Consider the following 21059-nt stretch of genomic DNA (forward strand, 5'->3'; position numbering starts at 1 on the left):
TCATAAAATACAGGAATGTTTTTTGACACATAGTGGCTCTTTAATAGGTAGTATATTGTCAGCTATTATTTTTCCTCATTTTGTGCTTAGTTGCTTGGTTGTATCCAACTCTTTGTGACGCTGTGGACCGTAGCCCACCAGGCTCCTCTGTCCATGGGGATTCTCCAGGCAAGAATACTGGAGTGGGTTGCCATGCCTCTCTCCAGTGGATTTTCTTAATGCAGGGATTGAATCCAGGTCTCCCACGTTGCATGGATTTTTTTTTTCCATCTGAGCCACCAGGGAAGCCTTTTATATCCAATTAAATCTAAATTTCTTGCGTGTGTACATGCTCAGTCACTTCAGTTGTGTCCGACTCTCTGCAACCCTATGGACTGTAGCCTGCCAGGCTCCTTTATCCATGGGATTCTCCAGGCAGGAATATTGGAGTGGGTTGCCATGCCCTCCTCCAGGGAATCTTCTTAACACAGGGATCGAACCTGCATCTCTTAGGTCTCCCGCATTGGCAGGCGGGTTCTTTACCACTAGCGCCACCTGGGAAGCCATTACATTTCTTAGGTGACCACTTAAGATCCTGTAGGAGTTGACATCAATACAATTTTTTCAAACTTTCATTAAAATTCACTATCTCCCCTACTAAGCCATTAACTACTTGAAGGAAGGATCACGCTACCAAGAGGTGTGTGGTGGGTCCACTGCTCGCCGCTCAAAATGCTCAAAAGCCAATAAACAGGCCAAGTTGGTGGAAAGGGAAAGTTTGCTTTATTTCAGATGCTGGCAACTTGCAAGGGATGAAGGGTGGTGGACATTTGTCCAAAGGCTGACTCCCCCACCCCTGACAGGCAGAGAGTGAGACAGAGTTGATGGACAGAGTTGGGGGGACGGGCAGGGGCTACACACAGCTTTATCAGTGCTACATGCAGCTTCAGGCTGGTCATTGGTGGTCTGACCAGCATCATCTTGGTTGTTTTGAAAGTGAAAGTGAAGTCGCTCAGTCGTGTCCGACTCTTTGTGACCCCATGGACTGTAGCCTATCAGGCTCCTCTGTCCGTGGGATTTTCCAGGCAAGAGTGCTGGAGTGGATTGCCATTTCCTTCTCCAGGGGATCTTCCCGACCCAGGAGTTGAACCCAGGTCTTCCGCATTGCAGGCAGACGCTTTATCATCTGAGCCACCAGGGAAGAGCTTAGGTACAGTTAATCTTCAGCTCCAGAGTCCCTCTGTTCCCATGTATTGGTGGCCAGTTCTTAGACTTGTGGCATCTTCTGTCATGGGAAGAGTGGTCATCACGTAGTTAATTTCTCCCTCCTGGTGTTTCAGCAGCTGTAAGGCAGCTCACAGGATATGGTTCAGAACATTATCTATAGCCCTTGAGAAAGAACTCAAGGTCCTTGACTCTGCTTAATGACTGCATTATTATTATTTGGTCTCCTTTGACCGTTTTCCTTTGTTCTCGCATGTTCTCATTTCTCTGATCAGACTTCTTCCTTGACTAAAGTTTTTCACAGACAAGGCAGGCAGAGGACGTGGGGCGGGGGAAGCATCACCGAATCCTGCTCTGTTTGAGGATCACATTCGAGAAGGCTGGCGTTTAGCACAACCTTGGGCCCGAGCCATGTCTCCGTGTTGCCATGCGGTTTTCGTGTAAGCATCCCTGGCCTGTGGACCCATCACTTCTCCTTCCTCACCAGGTCATCTTCTCCCTGTGTGTCTCAGTGTCTCTGCCCCATTTCTTACGATGGCACCAGTCACACTGGACTGAGCGCACCCTCCTGTGGTAGGATCTAATGAAAACAAATTGCTCTGCAACAACTGTATTTCCAAGTAAGGTCACATTCCAAAGTCAAAGGGATTAGGACATCAATATATCTTTTTCATGGTGGTGGTTTAGTGGCTTAGTTGCTAAGTCATGTCTGACTCTTTGTGACCCCATGAACTCTAGCCCACCAGGCTCCTCTGTCCACAGACTTCTCCAGGCAAGAATACTGCAGTGGGTTGTCATTTCCCCCTCCTTCCTGACCCAGGGATCGATCCTGAGTCTTTTGTATCTTTTGCACTGACATGTGGAGTCTTTACCACTGAGCCACACCAGGGAAGCCCCACGTATTTTTTAGGGACATAATACGACCCACAGCACAAGGTCTTAAGCTAATATTTTTAAGTCCTGCTTTTTCAAAGGTTTGCTGCAAAATGTAAATGAAATCTTGTGCAGGAGAGTTATGCCCTCTACCATTTGACTTTAGAGTTTCTAATATACAACTTATGTTCAAGTTTTCCCAGTTATCCCCAACTGTCCCTTACACCTTCCATTTTTGGTATTTGGGCGCTAGTTAAGGGTCATGTGTCACATTTTGTTGTCTTGTCTTTTCAATTCAGTTCAGTTCAGTCGCTCAGTCGTGTACAACTCTTTGTGACCCCATGGACTGCAGCATGCCAGGCCTCCCTGTCCATCACCAGCTCCCGGAGCTTGCTCAAACTCATGTCCATTGAGTCGGTGATACCATTCAACCATCTCATCCTCTGTCATGACCATCTCCCCCTGCCTTTAATCTTTGCCAACATCAGGATCTTTTCCAATGAATCAGTTCTTCACATCAGGTGGCCAAAATATTGCAGTTTCAGCTTCAGCATCAGTGCTTCCAATGACTATTCAGGACTGATTTTCTTTAGGATTGACTGATTGGACCTCCTTTCAGTCCAAGGGACTCTCAAGAGTCTCCAGTACCACAGTTCAAAAGCATCAATTCTTCGGTGCTCAGCATTCTTTATAGTCCAGCTCTCACATCAACACATGACTACTGGAAAAACCATAGACTTGACTAGATGGACCTTTGTTGGCAAAGTAATGTCTCTGCTTTTTAACATGCTGTCTAGGTTGGTCACAACTTTCCTTCCAAGGAGCAAGCATCTTTTAATTTCATGGCTGCAGTCACCACGTGCAGTGATTTTGGAGCCCAGGAAAATAAAGTCTCTCACTGTATCCATTGTTTCCCCATCTATTTGCCATGAAGTGATGGGACTGGATGCCACGATCTTAGTTTTCTGAATGTTGAGTGTTAAGCCAGCTTTTTCACTCTTCTCATCAAGAGGCCCTTTAGTTCCTCTTTGCTTTCTATCGTAAGGTGGAGTCATCTGCCTTTTCATGCTCCTTAAATTCAGGGTGGTGGTGAGACAAGTGGGAAGGGCAGGGCACAACCATTAAAAGAGTGACACAGCCCTTGAGGATACAACAAAAACTGGTTAGAATCAATTCTGTCCAAGATGGCTGAAGATCTGCCTTCTAGTAGACCTTGGGTCTCATTATGTGCTCACTGTAATACATTAGTTAAAGGACACACCCACAGGTGTCACCTCAGTTTTGGATGCTTGAACATAATAGGCCAAAAAAGTAGGAAGTGGCCTAATTCCTGGAAATCCCCACCCCTTCCACCAAATAATTGGAATAATCCTCCCACTCATTAGCCTATGAAATTCTCCAGCCCATAAAAACTAACTACTTCCACATCTCAGGCCTCTCTTGCCTACTGAGATGGACTGCATTCTGTCTACAGAATCCGTCTCTCTCTAAATAAACTAGATTTCACCTTACTACAGGCTTCCTAGGTGGTGCTAGTGGTAAAGAACGTGCCTGCTAATGCAGGAGACATAAGAGTTGCAGGTTCGATCCCTGGGTCGGGAAGATCCCCTGGAGGAGGGCATGGCAACCCACTCCAATATTCTTGCCTGGAGAATCCCCATGGACAGAAGTGCCTGGTGGGCTACAGTCCACGGGGTCGCAAACAGTCAGACAGGACTGCAGTGACTTAGCAGGCATGTCTGCACCCCTTACTACAACCTCCTCTTGAGCTCCTTCCTGCACAGAGCCAAGGACCTTCACTTGTCGGCCCAACCCAGGAACGCACCGGACACCGGGGACAGGAATATTCTCTTGCTCACCCTTCTGCAACACTAGTTATCAGACCATCACGTGTATGAGAATCTCCTGGAAAGTGAGTGATCGAATTTTCTGGAGCCCATCTCCAAAGATTTTGACTCAGTGGGTCAGAGGGAGGCCCATGAATTGGCATTTCTAACAAGCTGCCAAGTGATGCCAAAGTTGCTGGTCCAAACATACAACTTGGAGAACTGCTGATCTAGAACCAGGGTTGGCAAACTTTGGCTGTAGGGGATAGATGGTAGAATACTTCAGGCTCTATGGCAACCACTCAGTTCTGCCACTGTAGGCAAAAGTAGCCGTCAACAATACATAATTGCATGCTGCTACATTCCAGTAAAACTTTATGTACAAAGCAGCTGCCAGGTATCTCAGTCTGCTGTTTACTCTTGCCTTTGTGGAGGGGGAGGGGGAAGCAGAGGAGGTCTTTCAGAGCACTGGCATTTTTGAATTGTCCTGTTCAGTTTTTCTGTAGATAGTTTCACAGTCTGGATTTGATCTTTTTATTTTTGATTTAGGTTAAACATCTTGGCAAGAATACCACATAAGTGATACTGTACACTATAGGGGGAAATTGTGAAAGACTTTGAAATGGACTAAAAAATTATTGGGTAACTTGAGTGGAAAGCTACATGCTGTCTCATGCAACTTTGTGGGTTATCTGATTCTACAGGGTTTTACAGCTTTCTTTATCTTTGAGCTCTTTTACAGCTCTCTAAATTGTGGAATACTGAAGGTAATGTCTAGGGTTCTTATCTTTAGAACTGCAAATATTGTTCCTTTGACATCCATTTGACCTATGGGTCTTGACTAATCTTCCATCCACTAGGCAACATAACTTCAGCATTCCTGATTGTATGTGTATGTGGTGGGTTGTCTTTGGATTCTCTTTTGAACCCGTTAGAACAGGTTACTGGTTCTCACATTAAAGAGTTCAGTATTAACTTTGAAACATGTTCATTTTACATCTGCATCTGAGCCACCATGATATTATCTTTTAAATATTATCCATCAGTAATATTTTTCATTGCATCATTTTGTTGTTGTTGTTCAGTTGCTAAGTTGTGTCCAACTCTGCAACCTCATGAATTGCAGCACGTCAGGCTTCCCTGACCTCCCCTATCTCCTGTAGTTTGCTCAAAGTCAGGTTCATTGAGTCGATGATGCCATCCAACCATCTCATCCTCTGTTGCCCTCTTCTCCTCCTGCCCTCAATCTTTCCCAGCATCAGGGTCTTTTCCAATGAGTTGGCTCTGCTGCATTTTGTACTCCAAAGCCAAACTTGCCTATTACTTCAGGTACCTCTTGACTTCCAACTTTTGCATTCTAATCCCCTATGATGAAAAGGACATCTTTTTTTTTTGGTGTAGTTCTAGAAGGTCTTGTAGGTCTTCATAAAACTGTTCAACTACAGCTTCTTTGGCATTAGTGGTTGGAGTATAAACTTGGATTACTGTGATGTTGAACGGTCTGCATCATTTTCAGTTCAGTTCAGTCGCTGTCGTGTCCGACTCTTTGCGACCCCATGGACTGCAGCACTCCAGGCCTCCCAGTTCATCACCAACTACAGGAGTCTACTCAGACTCATGTCCATTGAGTCGCTGTTGCCATCCAACCATCTCATCCTCTATCGTCCCCTTCGCCTCCTGCCTTCAATCTTTCCCAGCATCAGAGTCTTTTCCAGTGAGTCAGTTCCTTCACATCAGGTGGCCAAAGTATTGGAACTTCAGCTTCAGCATCAGTCCTTCCAATGACTGTTCAGGACTGATTTCCTTTAGGATTGACTGATTGGATCTCCTTTCAGTCCAAGGGACTCTTAAGAGTCTTCTCCAACACCACAGTTCAAAAGCATCAATTCTTTGGTGCTCAACTTTCTTTATAGTACAGCTCTCAAATCCACACATGACTACTGGAAAAACCATAGCTTTGACCAGACAGACCTTTGTTGGCATAGTAATATCTCTACTTTTTAATATGCTGTCTAGGTTGGTCATAACTTTTCTTCCAAGGAGTAAGCATCTTTTAATTTCATGGCTGCAGTCACCATGTACAGTGATTTTGGAGCCCTCCCAAAATAAAGTCTCTCGCTGTTTCCACTGTTTCCTCCTCTATTTGCCATGAAGCGATGGGACCAGATGCCATGATCTTAGTTTTCTGAATGTTGAGTGTTAAGCCAACTTTTTCACTCTCCTCTTTCACTTTCATCAAGAGGCTCTTTAGTTCTTTGATTTCTGCCATACGGGTGGTGTCATCTGCATATCTGAGGTTATTGATATTTCTCCTGGCAATCTTGATTCCAGCTTGTGCTTCATCCAGCCCAGTGTTTCTCATGAGGTATTCTGCATAGAAGTTAAATAAGCAGGGTGACAATATACAGCCTTGACGTACTCCTTTCCCTATTGGAACCAGTCTGTTGTTCCATGTGCAGTTTTAACTGTTGCTTCCTGACTTGTATACAGATTTCTCAAGAGGCAGGTCAGGTGGTCTGGTAGTCTCATCTCTTTAAGAATTTTCCACCCACAGTTTGTTGTGATCAACACAGTCAAAGGCTTTGGCATAGTCAATAAAGCAGACATAAATGTTTTTCTGGAACTCTCTTGCTTTTTCAATGATGCAACAGACGTTGACAATTTGATCTCTAGTTCCTCTGGCTTTTCTAAATCCAGCTTGAACATCTGGATGTTCACGGTTCACATACTGTTGAAGCCTGGGTTGGAGAATTTTGAGCATTACTTTACTAGCGTGTGAGATGAGTGCAATTGTGCAGTAGTTTCAGCATTTTTTGGCATTGCTTTTTTTTGGGATTGGAGTGAAAACTGATCTTTTCCAGGCCTGTGGCCACTGCTGAGTTTTTCACATTTGCTGGCATTTTGAGTGCAGTACTTTCACAGCATCATCTTTTAGAACTTGAAATAGCTCACCTGGAATTCCATCACATCCACTAGCTTTGTTCTTAGTGATGCTTCCTAAGGCCCACTTGACTTTGTATTCCAGGATGTCTGGCTCTAGCTGAGTGATCACACCATCATGATTATCTGTGTCATGAAGATCTTTTTTGTATACTTCTTCTGTGTATTCTTGCCACCTCTTCTAAATATCTTTTGCTTCTGTTAGGTCCATATCATTTCTGTCCTTTATTGTGCTCAACTTTGCATGAAATATTCCCTTGGTATCTCTAATTTTCTTGAAGAGATCTCTAGTGTTTCCCATTCTATTGTTTTCCTCTATTTCTTTGCATTGATCACTGAGGAAGGCTTTCTTATCTCTCCTTGGTATTCTTTGGAACTCCGCATTCAAATAAGTATATCTTTTCTTTTCTCCTTTTCCTTTTGTAAGCTATTTTCACAGCTATTTGTAAGGTCTCCTCAGACAACCATTTTGCCTTTGTGCATTTCTTTTTCTTGGGGATGGTCTTGATCCCTGCCTCCTGTACAATGTCACAAATCTCCGTCCATAGTTCTTCAGGTACTCTATTAGATCTAATCCCTTGAATCTATTTGTCACTTCCACTGTATAATCCTAAGTGATTTGATTTAGGTCATACCTGAATGGTCTAGTGGTTTTCCCTACTTTCTTCAATTTAGGAAGAAATTGTGTCATTTTAGAAAGCAGAAAATATTATTTTTTTCCAAATATTGGTGCCATGAATTTTAATCACTTGATCAACATGGTTCTACTAGATCATTCCATTGTAAAGATATATTTTTCTTTAGTAGAAAAAATTCTTTTAGACAAAGTGAATTTTCTAGCTTGCAATTATTTTTCACCTGATGGTTTCAGTTTCCACTGAAGATCTTTGGCCGTAGCAATTATAACATCGTTGTTGTGGAAAATATGAACCCTTTTAGGATGCCCGCAGTGGGACATCTGAGCACCCTCTTAGGACCACAACTTTCCTTTCTTGGGCCATATTCCTCTTTGGCAATATACCACCATGGCTAAGCTGCAGGCTCTGGGACTGTCTAGCCTGTGCTTAAACTCTGGCTTCTCCACTTGGTAGCCATATGACCTGCAAGCTTTTTAATCTGTCTGTGCCTCAGCTTCCTTATCTATAAAATGGGTGCTATGAAGGTATCTGTCTTACAGGATTGTGTTAATATTAAATGAGCTAAATCAAAACAGCAGAACTACACTTGGCACATAATTAACTTGCTCAATAAACGTTAGCTATTACTGTATGTGTTTGAATTTCTCCTTTGCTGCATCAAAGTGGCTTTGCCTAAGTTACTTAACATCTCTGTGCCTCTGTTCCTCATTTAGAATATGGTTCCTGGATTTATGCATGTTAGTTGCTAGTACAGTGTCTTATATGGAGTAAGCATTAAAAAAAAATTAACAGGGGACTTCCCCGGTGGTCCAGTGTCTAAGACTGCATACATCCAATGCAGGGTACCTGGGTTCCAGCCCAGATAAGGTAACTAGCTCCTCCATGAGGCAACAAAGACGTGGCCCAGCAAAATTAATAAATATTAAGAAAAAAAAAGAACCGTTACCATCGTGGTTATTCTATACAATAATCAGATTATTCTGTGTCAGGTAAACTTCTTAAGTTCATGTCTTTTCAGATTCACCTTTTTATTCTCATTGTGCCTAGCTCAGCCATTCACACAGTTATGAGCTTAACAAAATACATGAATAGAGCGATTAAAAAGCTTTGCTGAGCGGCACTCGCTCGACAGTCACCCTTTCACCTCCTTTATGTTTCAAGTTCCTATATCTGGGCTGCCTTCCTTATTGTAGGAAGCCCACGCTTGGGAAATCACATTGCCACAAAAGGTTTGTGAGAGGCTCTGCTGGGTTGTAACGGTGGGAACACCGCGGTGCAGGGCTCAGCGATCGGCCCCCTGTAGGGCAAGAAAAGTGGGTTCCCATTCATTAAGGGATCCGAATGTATGGTAACAGGGCTGCGTGGCAGCCTTTACATCACTTAGGTTCTAAACCTCATTTTCCCCTCCCTGTCGGTCGAGGGTGGGAACCTGGGAGTCCAGGTTGGGCAGCACCTCCATCCCCCGAGAGCGCCCCCGGGGGAGACACGGAGGCGGGGGTCCCGCGAGGTAGCGGCGGGCACTGCAGGCCTGGGGTTCCCGCACCTGCGCGCGCGCGCCGCATTGCTTCCGGCCGCGCGCGGGGACGCGCTCACGTGACCGGGCCTGGGCGGAGCCGGGCGGGCGGGGATCACCTGAACAGGCCTGTCACGTGAGCGGGGCGGGGCGGGGGCGGGACCGGGGCCGACCGGCGGTCACGTGACAGGCCCCGGGGCCGCCGCCGAGCCCAGAAGAGCCGCGCGCCCCTCGAGCTCCCCCGGCTCGTCCCTAGCTCCTCGCGCTCCTGTCCGTCTCCCCCTGCCGCCCTGGCTGCACACCCGTGTCCCGGCCGCCGCCCCCGGCCGCCGCGCGCCGCTCGCCCGGCTCCGGACGCACAGCCCGGGCCCGGCGCGATGGAGGCGGCCGCCGGCCGGAGCTCGCACCTGGGGCCCGCGCCCGCCGGGCGCCCGCCGCGGTGCCCGCTCCTACTGCAGCTGCAGCTGCTGCTGCTGCTGCTGCTGCTGCCGCCGGGCTGGCTTCCCGGGGCCGCGGGCACCCACGGCGCCGAGTTCCCAGAGCTGTGCAGGTGGGTGGCTCGCCGGGGCACGGGCTTCGGTCGCGGTGCCCCAGCGCGCGGCGGGCGGGATGGGGGTTCAGGGAACGTCCCCGGGGGAGGGGCCGGGGTCCCCGAGTCTTCTCCTTGGGTCTGCACGTCCCCGACGGAAAGTTGCCGCCGTGCCGGCGAAGGATAAGAGACCCGGGGGTCATCGGTGCCCACGGGCAGGGGGTGGGGGGCCCCTGGCCCGCGCTGGCCCGGGATCCGCCGTCCGGCCACTTGTGGCTGTCACCAAGTCCGGGGCGGCTTTGCGTGCGTGCGAGCGGCCGGGTGACACCCTGCGGGCGCCCTCACGCCCAGCGGTGCGCCTGCGAAAAAGTTGGGAGGACGCAGGAATCCCCGGCTTCGCTTTGTTCCCACTCCGCGTTTCCCCCAAAGTTCCACCAGCGGGGCTTCAGATGCGCCCCTTAAGGTGGACAGACTCACCCGTAGGAACGGCCGTGGGGTTGGGGCGGGGGGGGGGGTTTGGTTTCATTTGCTGATTGATTTCCTCCATGTGGGTTTTCCATTTGTAAAGTAGCTTTATCTGCAGAAGTTGACTTTTTTTTTTTTTTTTTAACGGGGGAATGGAGAGTGGTCATTCAATATTGGCTTTCGAGACTTCACCCTTCACTTCTGCGAGCTGAACTTCCTGTCTCGTTGTTCGCATGATGTCATTGTCTCCGGGTGGATTATTCTAGTGGAGTCTTTTGCTTTGGGAACCATGACTGTATAATCGTTGGTCCCAGTGAGGACTGTTAAGTGTCCTGCCGTGGCTGGGAGTCCCGGGGTTGGGGAACTGCCAATTCCATGTATTTTTCTAACCTTCTCTGGACTGTTTAGGATGATGGAAAATACAGCTTTTATTTAATTTTTTAAACCTTGGTGAAAAAGGGGTGAAGTTCTGAAAGAGTCGTGGACAAAGAAGTCAGCAATTATCCCTGGCGCTAGCAAGTTACCTCTCAGAATGAAGCGAAGTGTAGCCCACTTGGAGCTGAATTTTGAGCTTACGGTGAGGTGTATGGGGTTCTTAGTCTTCCTTTGCATTGCAGATGGTCTTATTACCCCCGAATTGAGAAGCTGCAGAAATTATTACTCTGAGGAGAGTGAGGCTGAACGCACAGTGGAAGCGGAAAGGCCCATATTCTTTGTCCTTTTTTGGAAAGGTATTGGGGGCCCGAGGGAGAGTTAACTGCTCATTAGTTTATAGGCCAGTTAACTGCCCTAAGATACATAGTTACTCATAGAAGCCCCCTGTTACAGTGAAAAGCCACAGTCACTGACCCAAGGTCAGGCTGTGACTGATCTTTAAAGGAGGACGTTTTTGGGGTAATGGCTGCTGTAACCATACGCATCCATGAGAAATTAGCTCAGCTTGGCCTAGCGGTGTTAAAGTCTTGGTTGCTGGCCGATTGGAATTGATTTCTTAATAAAGTTGGCCTCAAGGGCAGACCCCTACTCTGGAGCTGCTGCAGGGGATTCTTGCTTTTGCTTTAGGGTAGTCATCCTAGCACCTGGACCGTGGTTCACAAACTCATCTCCAGATGGAACTTGGCCTCTTGGTCCAGTAGAAAATGGCCGTTGTATCTTGAAATGCCTCTCCTCATGGTCACACGTGGGCCTGACTTAGCAACTGCTTGACAGTGTCCTGAGGGGACTTGCATGTTTTTAGCATGTACCTTCTGAGGTCTTAGGACAGGTCCTTTCTGCCAGGCTTCTGAGGACTGCAGCCCCAGCCAGGTTGCAGCTGGGTGGGCTTCGGCACGTTTCTCTCCCGTTACTGCTCTGTGGTTTCACATTCAGACTTCTCTAGAGCCGCGTTTAACAGTCTCTACTTCAGACCCACTCCCTGAAAGTTGAAATTTGTTTTGTTTTTTCCTGTTTCAAATGCACACATTGGCTTAAATACTGAAAACATTTTTTTTCCCCCTTTAGGGAAAGGGGTTAAAAAAAAAATCTTTTCTTGAATGAAATCAGACTGCCTAAAAGTTCCTTCACTGTAGCACATATTTGAATGGGAATGTGGGCTGATCATGTCTTTTAAGTCCACTTTGAAAAATTCTACCGAGTAGCCCTGAAGCAGGCTGTTTTTGGCGGCCTTTTCTTCCAGCCCTGGGCGTCCATCCGTAAATAGCTGCCCAGGCCTTCCTGTGAGTGTGAAGAGCAGACTTCTGCTCTTGCAGAAGTTTGTGCCGCTTGTCGGTGGCAGCGGTCCCCACGGACACAGGGTCACATTCCAAATGTCTGCAAATTGGTTGCTGGTAACGAGGAACATGTTATTCCATGGAAGACTCTCCCGGTTCCTGGTGGTTTGGTGCCCCGTGTAGTCCCTAGCTCCCCTCTTGCAGGTTTGGGGTGCCTAGACACCTTCTGGCGGCCACAGGAACCCTGGCAGGCAGGTCTCACAGTCACTGGAAAGGGGGGTTGATGTGTGGGGCAGCTGCCTCTCCTCCCAAGTCCAGCTCTCTAGACCCCGGGAGGGTACCTTTTGCCTATGGCCCCTTAGAACCAACAGGAGGGAAGTTGGGGCCCACTTCAGGGAGGCCTGCAGGGCACCCGTGTGGCCCAGACCCCTCCTGGGGTGAGTGTGGTGGGCAGGGGTCGTCCCCAAGTGGCTCGTTAGCAGAAGGGATGAAGGCAGCCGAGAAGAGACTGTGCCCGCAGCGGCTTTAGCATCTTTAGCCGTGCGCTGCAAAGCAGGGATGACGACGGCCAGCCGCCCAGAGTGTATCTGCTCTCCCAGCACTTTGAGCGCATGTCCTTCGGAGAGCCTCAGTTGTGCATTCTAGAAGCTTCATGAGGATGGATGCGCCCGGCGAGTCCTGCACTGTGGAAGAAGTCGGAGGTTTTTAATCCCTCGGCTGTTTCTTGGGAGGTGGTGTGTGGTGGAGAGAAAGCACTGGAATCCAGAGGCCACCGTGGCTGCCACTGGGTCTGGCAGGCACGGCACGGCAGGGCTGGGGCGCGGAGTGCTGAGCTGTGTGGGATGTGCAGAGGTCGGGGGGCAGGGTCTGCGGGGACAGGAGGTCGGGGGCAGAGGCCAGAGGCCGTGAAGAGTCACCCGAAGAGACCAGAAGGCCCTCTGCTTGTCCACAGCTTCACCCTCTTCCGTACGAGATATACTTTGTAAAAGGCCGTTCTACACTTGCGTGGTAATGGGTGACTTTCTACCCTTTATTTTGGTGTTAACAACATTCTTAATGAGTGAAGGCTTAACAGTTTATACGAGTTATAAAATAATGCTTTGGGCTGTTTTAAGTAGTTAAGTACCTTAAAGTGTATTTAGAACAAGCTTTCCCCCAATTGTTTCTGTATAAATGCTGCAACTTTTTTTTTTTTTAAATTGAGGACAAGAGAGTAATGAAGCCAGCTGGGAGCTGAGGTTGGTTTAGTTGATGTCTCTAAGGAGACATTTTTTTCCCTGCGATTTTTCCGAAGGAACAGTGCTTATATGCCTAATTTGGGCCACATGTTGAACCTGGATCACATCCACTTGTGTGTATATGTTTCTTGCAACAATAAGTGTGTGTGTAGCCCAAGATTATTAACTGTGGGTAGACACATGGTTTAATTCTTAGACCATCATCCTGACAATAGTCCCAGGGAATGAACTCCTGATTGGGCTTCATATCTTTTATCAATGTTTCACAGAGGGAGTTTTAAAAGATGGGGTTGAGTGAAATCATTTAGATGTCTCATCTTTATTTTGATCTTGGCATGTGTAACTGTGCTGTGCTGGGAAGAGAGAATTCACGACAGTCGCAGAACTGGGGCTGATGGAAGAAAGTAACTCATTATTTTGCAGATACTGTTCTTTTTCTGCTCCCCCCCCCCCCCGCCTTTTTTTAATTGTCCCAGCCAGGAGCCCTCTTGGCAGTGACCCCACTGGTCATGGAGGTGGAGGTAGCTGAGATCGGATATACCTGTGAGTGCTTTGTATTTTCCGCATAGCTGAATCATGACCAGTGAGGGACAGAGGCCTGAATTCTTGTTAATGGTGTCTCCTCACCTTTAATCCTGGCAAGGTGACAAAGGACTCATTTATTCTCCAAGTGATCCATCGACATTTCTTAAGTAGAGGGGAAAACTGGGAGGGGTTAGAGTGGAGACAGCACTATCTGGACAGCTCTGGATCCAGAGGACTGGTGGCCACCGCTGCTCCCCTTTTGCTAATTTTATTTTATTAAACGTTTGAATTTCTTTTGTTAATTTTAAGTAATGTGTAATCTAAGTTATGATTTTTTTTTTTGACCCAAGACTAATCTAGATGTTACTAGTTTTTTGGGCTGTTATGAATAAAGCTGTAGTAAATATTCATGTACAAGATTTTGTGTGGACATACGCTCTATTTTTGGATAGATACCTAGGAGTGAGATTCTTCAGTGGCTGGGGAGTGAGGGTTGATTTATGGGAGCTGCAAACTGACTTCTGAAGTGGTTGTCCACGTTGCATCTCCATCATCGGTGTCAGAGTTCTGGTGTTTCTACATCCTTGTCAGCACTTGGTCTTATCAGTCTTTTTAATTTTAGCCATCCTGGTAGGTTTGTAGTGGTATCTCAGTATGGTTTTAATTTTCATATCCCTGCTGACTCATGACGTTGAACATCTTTTTTTGTATTTATTTGGATGCCTCATGAGGTTGAACGTCTTTCATGTGCTTATTGACCGCTTGAATATCTTTTGTTGTGATTCTCAAAAAAATCTCCTGCCCCTCATCCCTGAACACTTGTGTTTCAAGAGTTCTTTACGTTTTTTGGAGTCAGGTCCTTCCTCAGGTCTGTATAGTGTGTATTTTCCCCCCAGTCTTTGGATTGCTTTTTTTTTTTCCCCCCGTTAATATGTCCTTTGAAAACCAGGTATTTCTTAATTTTGATGAGCTTCAATTTACCTTTTTTTTTTTTCTTTTAAATCAGGCTTTTTGTAGCCTATGAAGTCTTTGTACCGAGGTTTCTTAGCCTTAGGACATTTGACATTTGGCCTGAATAAATATTTGTTGTGGGGTCTGTCCTTTGCATTGTGGGGTCTGTCCTTTGCATTGTGGGGTGTTAAGAGCACCCTGTCTTCCCAGGTAGATCAGTGGTAAAGAATCTGTCTGCCAATGCAGGAGATGCAGGTTCAATCCCTGGGTTGGGAAGCTCCCCTGGAGAAGGAAATGGCAACCCACTTTGGTATTCTTGCCTGGAAAATTCCATGGACAGTGGAACCTGGTGGGCTACAGTCTGTGGGGCGACAAGGAGTCCGACATGACTGAGCACACCGCCCCCCCCCCCATTTCCTGATGTTTTATATAGGAAGCTTGCAACTGAGTTTTTAAGTGAGTTCAGGCTGCAGCTTCTTGCTGTATTATTCTTGGATGAGTTCAGTATCAAGAATGTTTTGCTTTGTGGGAAGAGCCAGTTAGTTTTTAGTATATTGTATGATACAGAATAGTTTTTGTATAGGATGGACAATTTCTGTTCCTTAAATTTTGGTAGAACTCAGTAGTAAAACTGTCTGGGCCTTGTGCCTTTGTGGAGATAGAATGTAGTGGAAGAGGAGTTTTGATTACTGTTTCAGTTTTGTCTGTTTACTCAGATTCTGTACTTTTTCTTGAGCAAGTTTTGATAATCTGTATTTTTCTAGGAAATTGTCATTTAAATTATGTATTCACATATAAATATGTAGCATTTACTCTTATGCTTTTGGAAATACCTTTTGAATCTGTAGGTAAATTAAAAAAATTCCTGATGTTAATTTATGTATTTTTCCCCTTAATTAGGTTTACTAAAGATTTTTCTAGTCTTTTTAGTCTTTTCAAAAGAACTAATATTTATTTTACCATCTTTGTCACCATTAATTTTTATTTTATTTATGCTCTCTGTTAACTTTAAAAAATTTCTTTAAAATTTTTTTCTAATTTTTCTTAAAAAATTTTTTTCTTAAAAAAATTTCTTTCAGTGCAGTAGAGTTGACTTACAGTATTATGTTAATTTCTGCTTCACAACAAAGTGATTCAGTTATACCTGCATGTTCTTTTTCGTCGTCTTTTCCGTTTGGTTTATCACAGGATATTGACTGTAGTTTCCTATGCTATACACTAGGATTTTGTTGTTTATCTTCTTTTTTCCCCCTAATTTAAATTGAAAGCTTTGATCTTTTAAATCAGCTTGCATGACTAAACTATGAATTTAAAGTTCTGTGTTTCTTTGTCTTGAGTATTATGCTACTTATGGGTTTTGATACATAGATTTTTCATCCTTCAGTTCTAAATATTTTCTTCTTATACCCAGAAATGCTAACTATTTGAATTTCTTGGATCCACCAGTTTTTAAAAATCTTTTGTTCTCTAGGTAAATGGAATTTCCCCCTCATGTGGGCAGTAAAAGTGTGAAATTGTGGCCTAGAACCTTCTTGAGTTGGGTGTTCTGTGTGTTTGGGAAAAAAAGGTTCTCTCTTTGTGTCAAAGTTTCCTTATTGTGCTGTTCAGCCTTTCTTTATTGTAACATATACTCCGACCTGCTTGGTCTGGCGTTTATACTTTGTATCTGACTACCACTGTGGGCAGGGTTCCAGAAGAATGGCTTCTGTCCTGTTTCCCAGCCTAGCAGTTCTTCTGTTGTTTGTGAGCTCTTCAACATTTTTCCGTTTCTTAGAAACATTCCAGCAGGGTCTGGAGTTGATGCATACTCACAGCTGCCTCTTCATGGTTGCCACGACTTCCCTCATCCCTTGGAAGACGTAAAGCTCTCCTCGGCTTCCTCTGTGAATTGCTCTTTGCTTGGGCCCAGTGTCTGTGGGCATTTGCCATCTCATTTTCATGGTGTGGGTGCCCTTGCGACGGCTGGTGCCTCTTGATTGTGCTCTTTGCGTCGAGCCTCCGCTGGGACGTTTGTGGCCTCTTTTTGCGCAGCTGTGCAGGATGGAGCTGGGAGCAGTTGTTGAAGCTTGGCTGCAAGTTGCTGGGGGGAGGCCGGGGGATGGGCAGGGCGTTCCTCTGGCTGGTGTGTCCCTGTGGCTGGTCTTAGGTGCTTTTCTGTCCTCCTCAACATCACTCCCAGCCCTGTTCCTGCTCGGAGACAGCTGTTGGGCCCTCGTTGACGGCCGCTGGCAGAGGACAGTGTGTTCTGCCTGTAGCTGGAATCCGCAGAGCTGGATTTCTGAGTTGGCGGGGGCCAGTCACCTCTTTCCTCTGCGTCTCAGTTTCCTCCTCAGGAGGGCTGGGAGTGGAGTTTTGGAGGTCACTGCCCTGCTTTTGAATGGGGACTCTCTCTCCTCTTTACTAGTTGGAAAGCCTCGTGGGCCAGTTAACTGACCTTCTGAGGTTTTGATTTTCTTCTGTGTCAAATCAGGGTGCTAATCACGTTTTTAGGGTAGTGTGAGAACCAGAGTGTGTCTAGGTGCCCAGCCATCCTTAGTGGTCATAAACGGTGGTGGCGGTGATTGCTTTCTTTCTGCAAGTTAGGGCTCTGTGCGTCAGATCAGTGATATTTTTAGCTGGTTCCTCTGCACCCCCCTGGTTCTCTCAGTGTCCAGGGGCTTTTTGCCTCAACACGAGGGCATTTCTTTTTCATCCATCCTATACATTGGCACTCCATGGGAAAGTTCTTTTGAGTAAGAAGTGTTTCCATCATTTAAAGTTTTAAAACCACGGGGCTGTGTGATTCTCAGGGTCTAGTTTGCATCCAGGCTTCTGCGGTTCGGAGGCTCCATCCTTCAAGATTCCTCCAGCTCCCGAGTAGCAGAAAGCCCAGCTAAGTTTGCTTACACAAGGAGGAGCTTGCTGATAGGAGGTGTGGGGTTGGGGCGGGTGCCAGGTGCCATATGTCGGGTGGCTCCAGGCCCTTTCCTGCCTTTTTCTTGGCATTGTCCTCCTTCCTGCGGTGGCCTACCACCCCGGGGGGCGGGGGAGAGCCTCCTGATTTCGTTTTTTGGTAGAAGGTCCTGAAGCCCCTGAGGACTTCTGCACGGGCGTCAGTGCTGTGGAGGGGCTCAGCCCCGTCTCCCTGGAGGAGGGGTGGGTCTTAGATTCCAGGGCGTCTGCTGTAGGTGGGGATTGGGCTCAAGAATGCAGGCCAGTGGGAAGCGTTGTGAGAGCCCTTCACCAGCTTCATGGTGCCGCATGACTTAAGAAGCAGCTGCCACAGGCGGGGTTTTGAGGTGCCTGGAGTGGTGCGTCACGCCTATTTCTGTCCTCGTGGTAACCAGCGCGAGGGGCCAGCCTGTGTGCATCCTCCACAGCTGGGGTGGGTGGAGGGGAAGATCCTAGCCCCTCTGGGTTCTGCGAGCATGAAGCTTGCCCTTCAGATGGGCCAGAGACCTTGGGTGGGATTTTTATGTTGTTGCTTTAAGATCCTTCCATGAATCTCTGGAGGGTGGCTTCCTCCTCCAGGGCGAGGGGGTGGGTACAATTTTGCAGGTGTCACTCTTCACTTTGGGGCTCAGAGATGTAAGAAATCTGAGGTCGTGAAAGTTATCAGTTCGAGTTTTGTTTTGGGGTACAGAGGGAGCAGGGAAAGATGAAGGAACATGGAGACACTGAAGCTTGGCCTTTGCCGGCCAGTGGCCGGGGAGGTCTTCTTAAATCAGAGCCTGTGTGCTTTAAGGGAATGGGAGCCCACTCCAGCATTCCTGTGTGCAGAATCCCATGGACAAAGGAGCCTGGCGGGCTACAGTCCATGGGGTCGCGTGCAGTTCTTCCCACGTACGTGTGTGCGGGAATAAACACGAGGCGTGCATGTGGAGAGCTTGTCCAGGAGCCGACCAGCCACCGGATGTTGACTTGTAACGTTAGTTTGTCGCCATCTGGGTGACTCGCTCTAGTCAAAAGCCAGTTAGACACCTTCAAAACACTTGTTTGGTACTGAAAGCCGCTCCCCAGCACCCTGGCCTGTAAACAGAAACCCCAAACCATGAGCATGGACGTGCTGAAGGGTGGCTTCTTAGAAGTGACAAGAATGTGTCCCCGCTGAGTCACCCCTTCGCAGCTTCTGAGACCCCTCCGCCTGCCATCTGCCGGAGGAGTGTCACTCACCACAAACAAAGCGAGAAACCCGCGTGGCTCACTCTCCCCGCTTTTGAGCGTCCATCCTTTGGCGGAGGCCGGGTGAGTTAGCTGCTTCGGTGAGTGAGCGAGCCTGGGGAGAGGCGTATGGGGCAGGGCTGTTGTATGGAGGGTGCTGGGTCCGCAGGCCTGTCTATAGGGGGGGAGCTTTTGCTTTTTTTTAGGAAGCGAGGGGGTCACCTGCGCATCTGACCCGGGGAAGGGTGTGCTAGGCAGAGGGATCACGTTATCAAGTGTTCCAGCTGGGATGCTGGCTGACACGGCTGGGAAGTGGCAGCGGGGCCGACGTGCAGCAAGAGCAAGAAAGAGGGTGGGAGACGGGAATTTCCGGAGAGGGTTGGCTGGGGCCACGTCCCGTAGTCCATCAAGAGTGACTCTGGAAGAGAGTGTGTACGTGTGTTTAACTGAATCCCTTTGCCGTGCAGCAGAAATGGGCACAATGTTGTAAATCAACTCTATTTCAATAAAAAATATTAAAAAAAAGAATGACTCTGGATTTTATTCTGAGGGAGGCGGGATCCTGGGAGGATTTTGAGCCCAGGAGTGACCTCGGGTAGGGACGGCCTGAGGGGGATTTTTGCCAGACCAGGTAAGTGGTTATAACAGATTGGACCAGGGTCATGGTGCAGAGTGGTTCGATTTTGGGGACTTTGAAGATGGAGCTGATGGACTCTGCCTAGGACTGGAGGTGGGGTGGGGTGGGGTGGTGTGGGGGGACAGGGACTGAGCTGAAAGGATGGAGCTGCCGTTTTCAGAGGGGGTGGCGGTGGAGAAGTAGGGGCCGCCTGGAGAGTGGGTGGAGGTTGTGACAGTGTTGGGGGTCATTCCATGGAAGTGCATGGTAGGGGTGGGGAGCCAGTGGAGCCGCGGTTCTTTCAGGCGGCATGAAGGTGACACTGATGTGGCCCTGTGCTTCCTGTTGCCAGCAGCGGGTGGTAGGGTTTCTGAGTCCTGTGACCCCAGAATCTTCAAAGCAGAGACTGTTCTCCTGTGGCAGCCTCGCTGGCCTTTGTGAAGAACTCACTCTGGGTAGTGGCCCCATCACCATCCGAACTAACCAGCTGAGCTGACTGCCCAGAAAGTAGGAAGGCGGGGGGCTCCCCTGGTGGCTCCGTGGTAAAGAATCCACCTCCCAAGGCAGGAGACACGGGTTCGAGCCCCAATCCAGGCTGATCCCATGTGCCGAGGAGGAGCTAAGCCCATGCCCCCATCACTACTGAGTCTGTGCTCTGGAGCCCGGGAGCTGCAACTCCTGAAGCGTGAGTGCCCTAAAACCTGTGCTCTACAAGCAGAGAGCTTTTACAGGACAGCAAAGAGGAAGCCCTGCTCGCCGCAACTAGAGAAGAGTCTGCACAGCAATGAACCTGGCACAGCCCCCCCTACCCCCGCCCCAAACAAAGGAAGGCAGCCTTTCTCTTGTCCTAGAGGCTTTGAAGGCAGGGTGCTGGGTCCCTGAGGGTTCGAGGGACGTTGGTGATGGCCTCTGAGGGGACTGAGCCTTAAACCTTGATCTCTATGCTGTGGGCCGACGTTAAAGGCAGTTGAATTCCGACATCCATGTGATGATTAAGGAGGAGGTTCAGCCTGTAATTCAAGCCTTCGTTTTGCGTTTGAGGAACAAAGTAAGAAAGTACCTAGATTGTAAAAGGGGCCTCATGGAGCAGGGTTGAAACCCTGGCCTGCGTCCTGGGGCTGTAGAGTTGCTGGGAGCAAAAACGCAGCAAGTGCAGCAGTGGGCGCACCGGCCAGCCCTTGGAGGCAGACCTCGGATGCAGAGGGCTGTGGCCTACAGGTTCCTGGAAGCCCGTTGAGGAAGAGCCGTGTCAGTCCTTTTCCACAGGTGTCCGATCCATCAGGCCTTTGTCCTGGTGGCAGCTGGTGGCTGCGTGGTGTGGGCTTGGGTGGGCCTGAGTGCCTGTCCTGTTCTGAGAGATCCCAGGAGGTGGCTGGCGTGCGTGTGTCTAGGTGTGTGTTCTGAGCTCCCCCCACTCTCTGTCTTGAGCTTCATCAGCTCCGTGGAGCTGGCCCCCAAACCAGGCTCCCACCCCCATCCTGGCAGTGTCGTGAGGTCACAGTCCTTTTGAAAGGACTTAACCAGGCCAACTCAGTTTTTAACCCGTCTTTGAGTCCTGCTGTTGATCCAGATGAGAGCTTAGGTGACAGTCCCTCAACAGCTCCACATTTCCAGTCTCGTTTTCCTGGTGGTGGCTGTGGGGTGGATGACTCTTGGAGACTGGCAGGTGAGGCTCTGAGTGCTTAAGTGTGTCCCCCAAAGCTGGGTGGGGGTGGGATTCAGGCCCACGAGTGTGGGCTCCTTCCCCATTCCTTGGCACTTCGTGGCTTGCCTTGGCTTCTCGGGACCTCTCCCGGACACTCAGGGTGCTGGCGTTAGAGCCGTGCCTGCCGACCCCCTGGCGCCTCCACACTCATGCCACCGGAGTCTCTCCTCCAGCGTGATCACTCTCCA

The 21059-nt window shown here is 48.3% G+C and overlaps 1 protein-coding gene across 1 annotated transcript in view; it reads left to right on the top strand.

The window, feature by feature from the left end:
• The first annotated feature begins 9370 nt into the window (after positions 1-9370).
• IGF2R (insulin like growth factor 2 receptor) overlaps positions 9371-21059 on the top strand; it is a 102565-nt gene continuing 90876 nt past the window's right edge. The window contains 1 exon segment of the mRNA XM_068984901.1: positions 9371-9543. Coding sequence (XP_068841002.1) covers positions 9371-9543 — 173 coding nt within the window.

Source organism: Capricornis sumatraensis, chromosome 13, assembly GCF_032405125.1.
Source record: "Capricornis sumatraensis isolate serow.1 chromosome 13, serow.2, whole genome shotgun sequence".
NCBI lineage: Eukaryota > Metazoa > Chordata > Mammalia > Artiodactyla > Bovidae > Capricornis > Capricornis sumatraensis.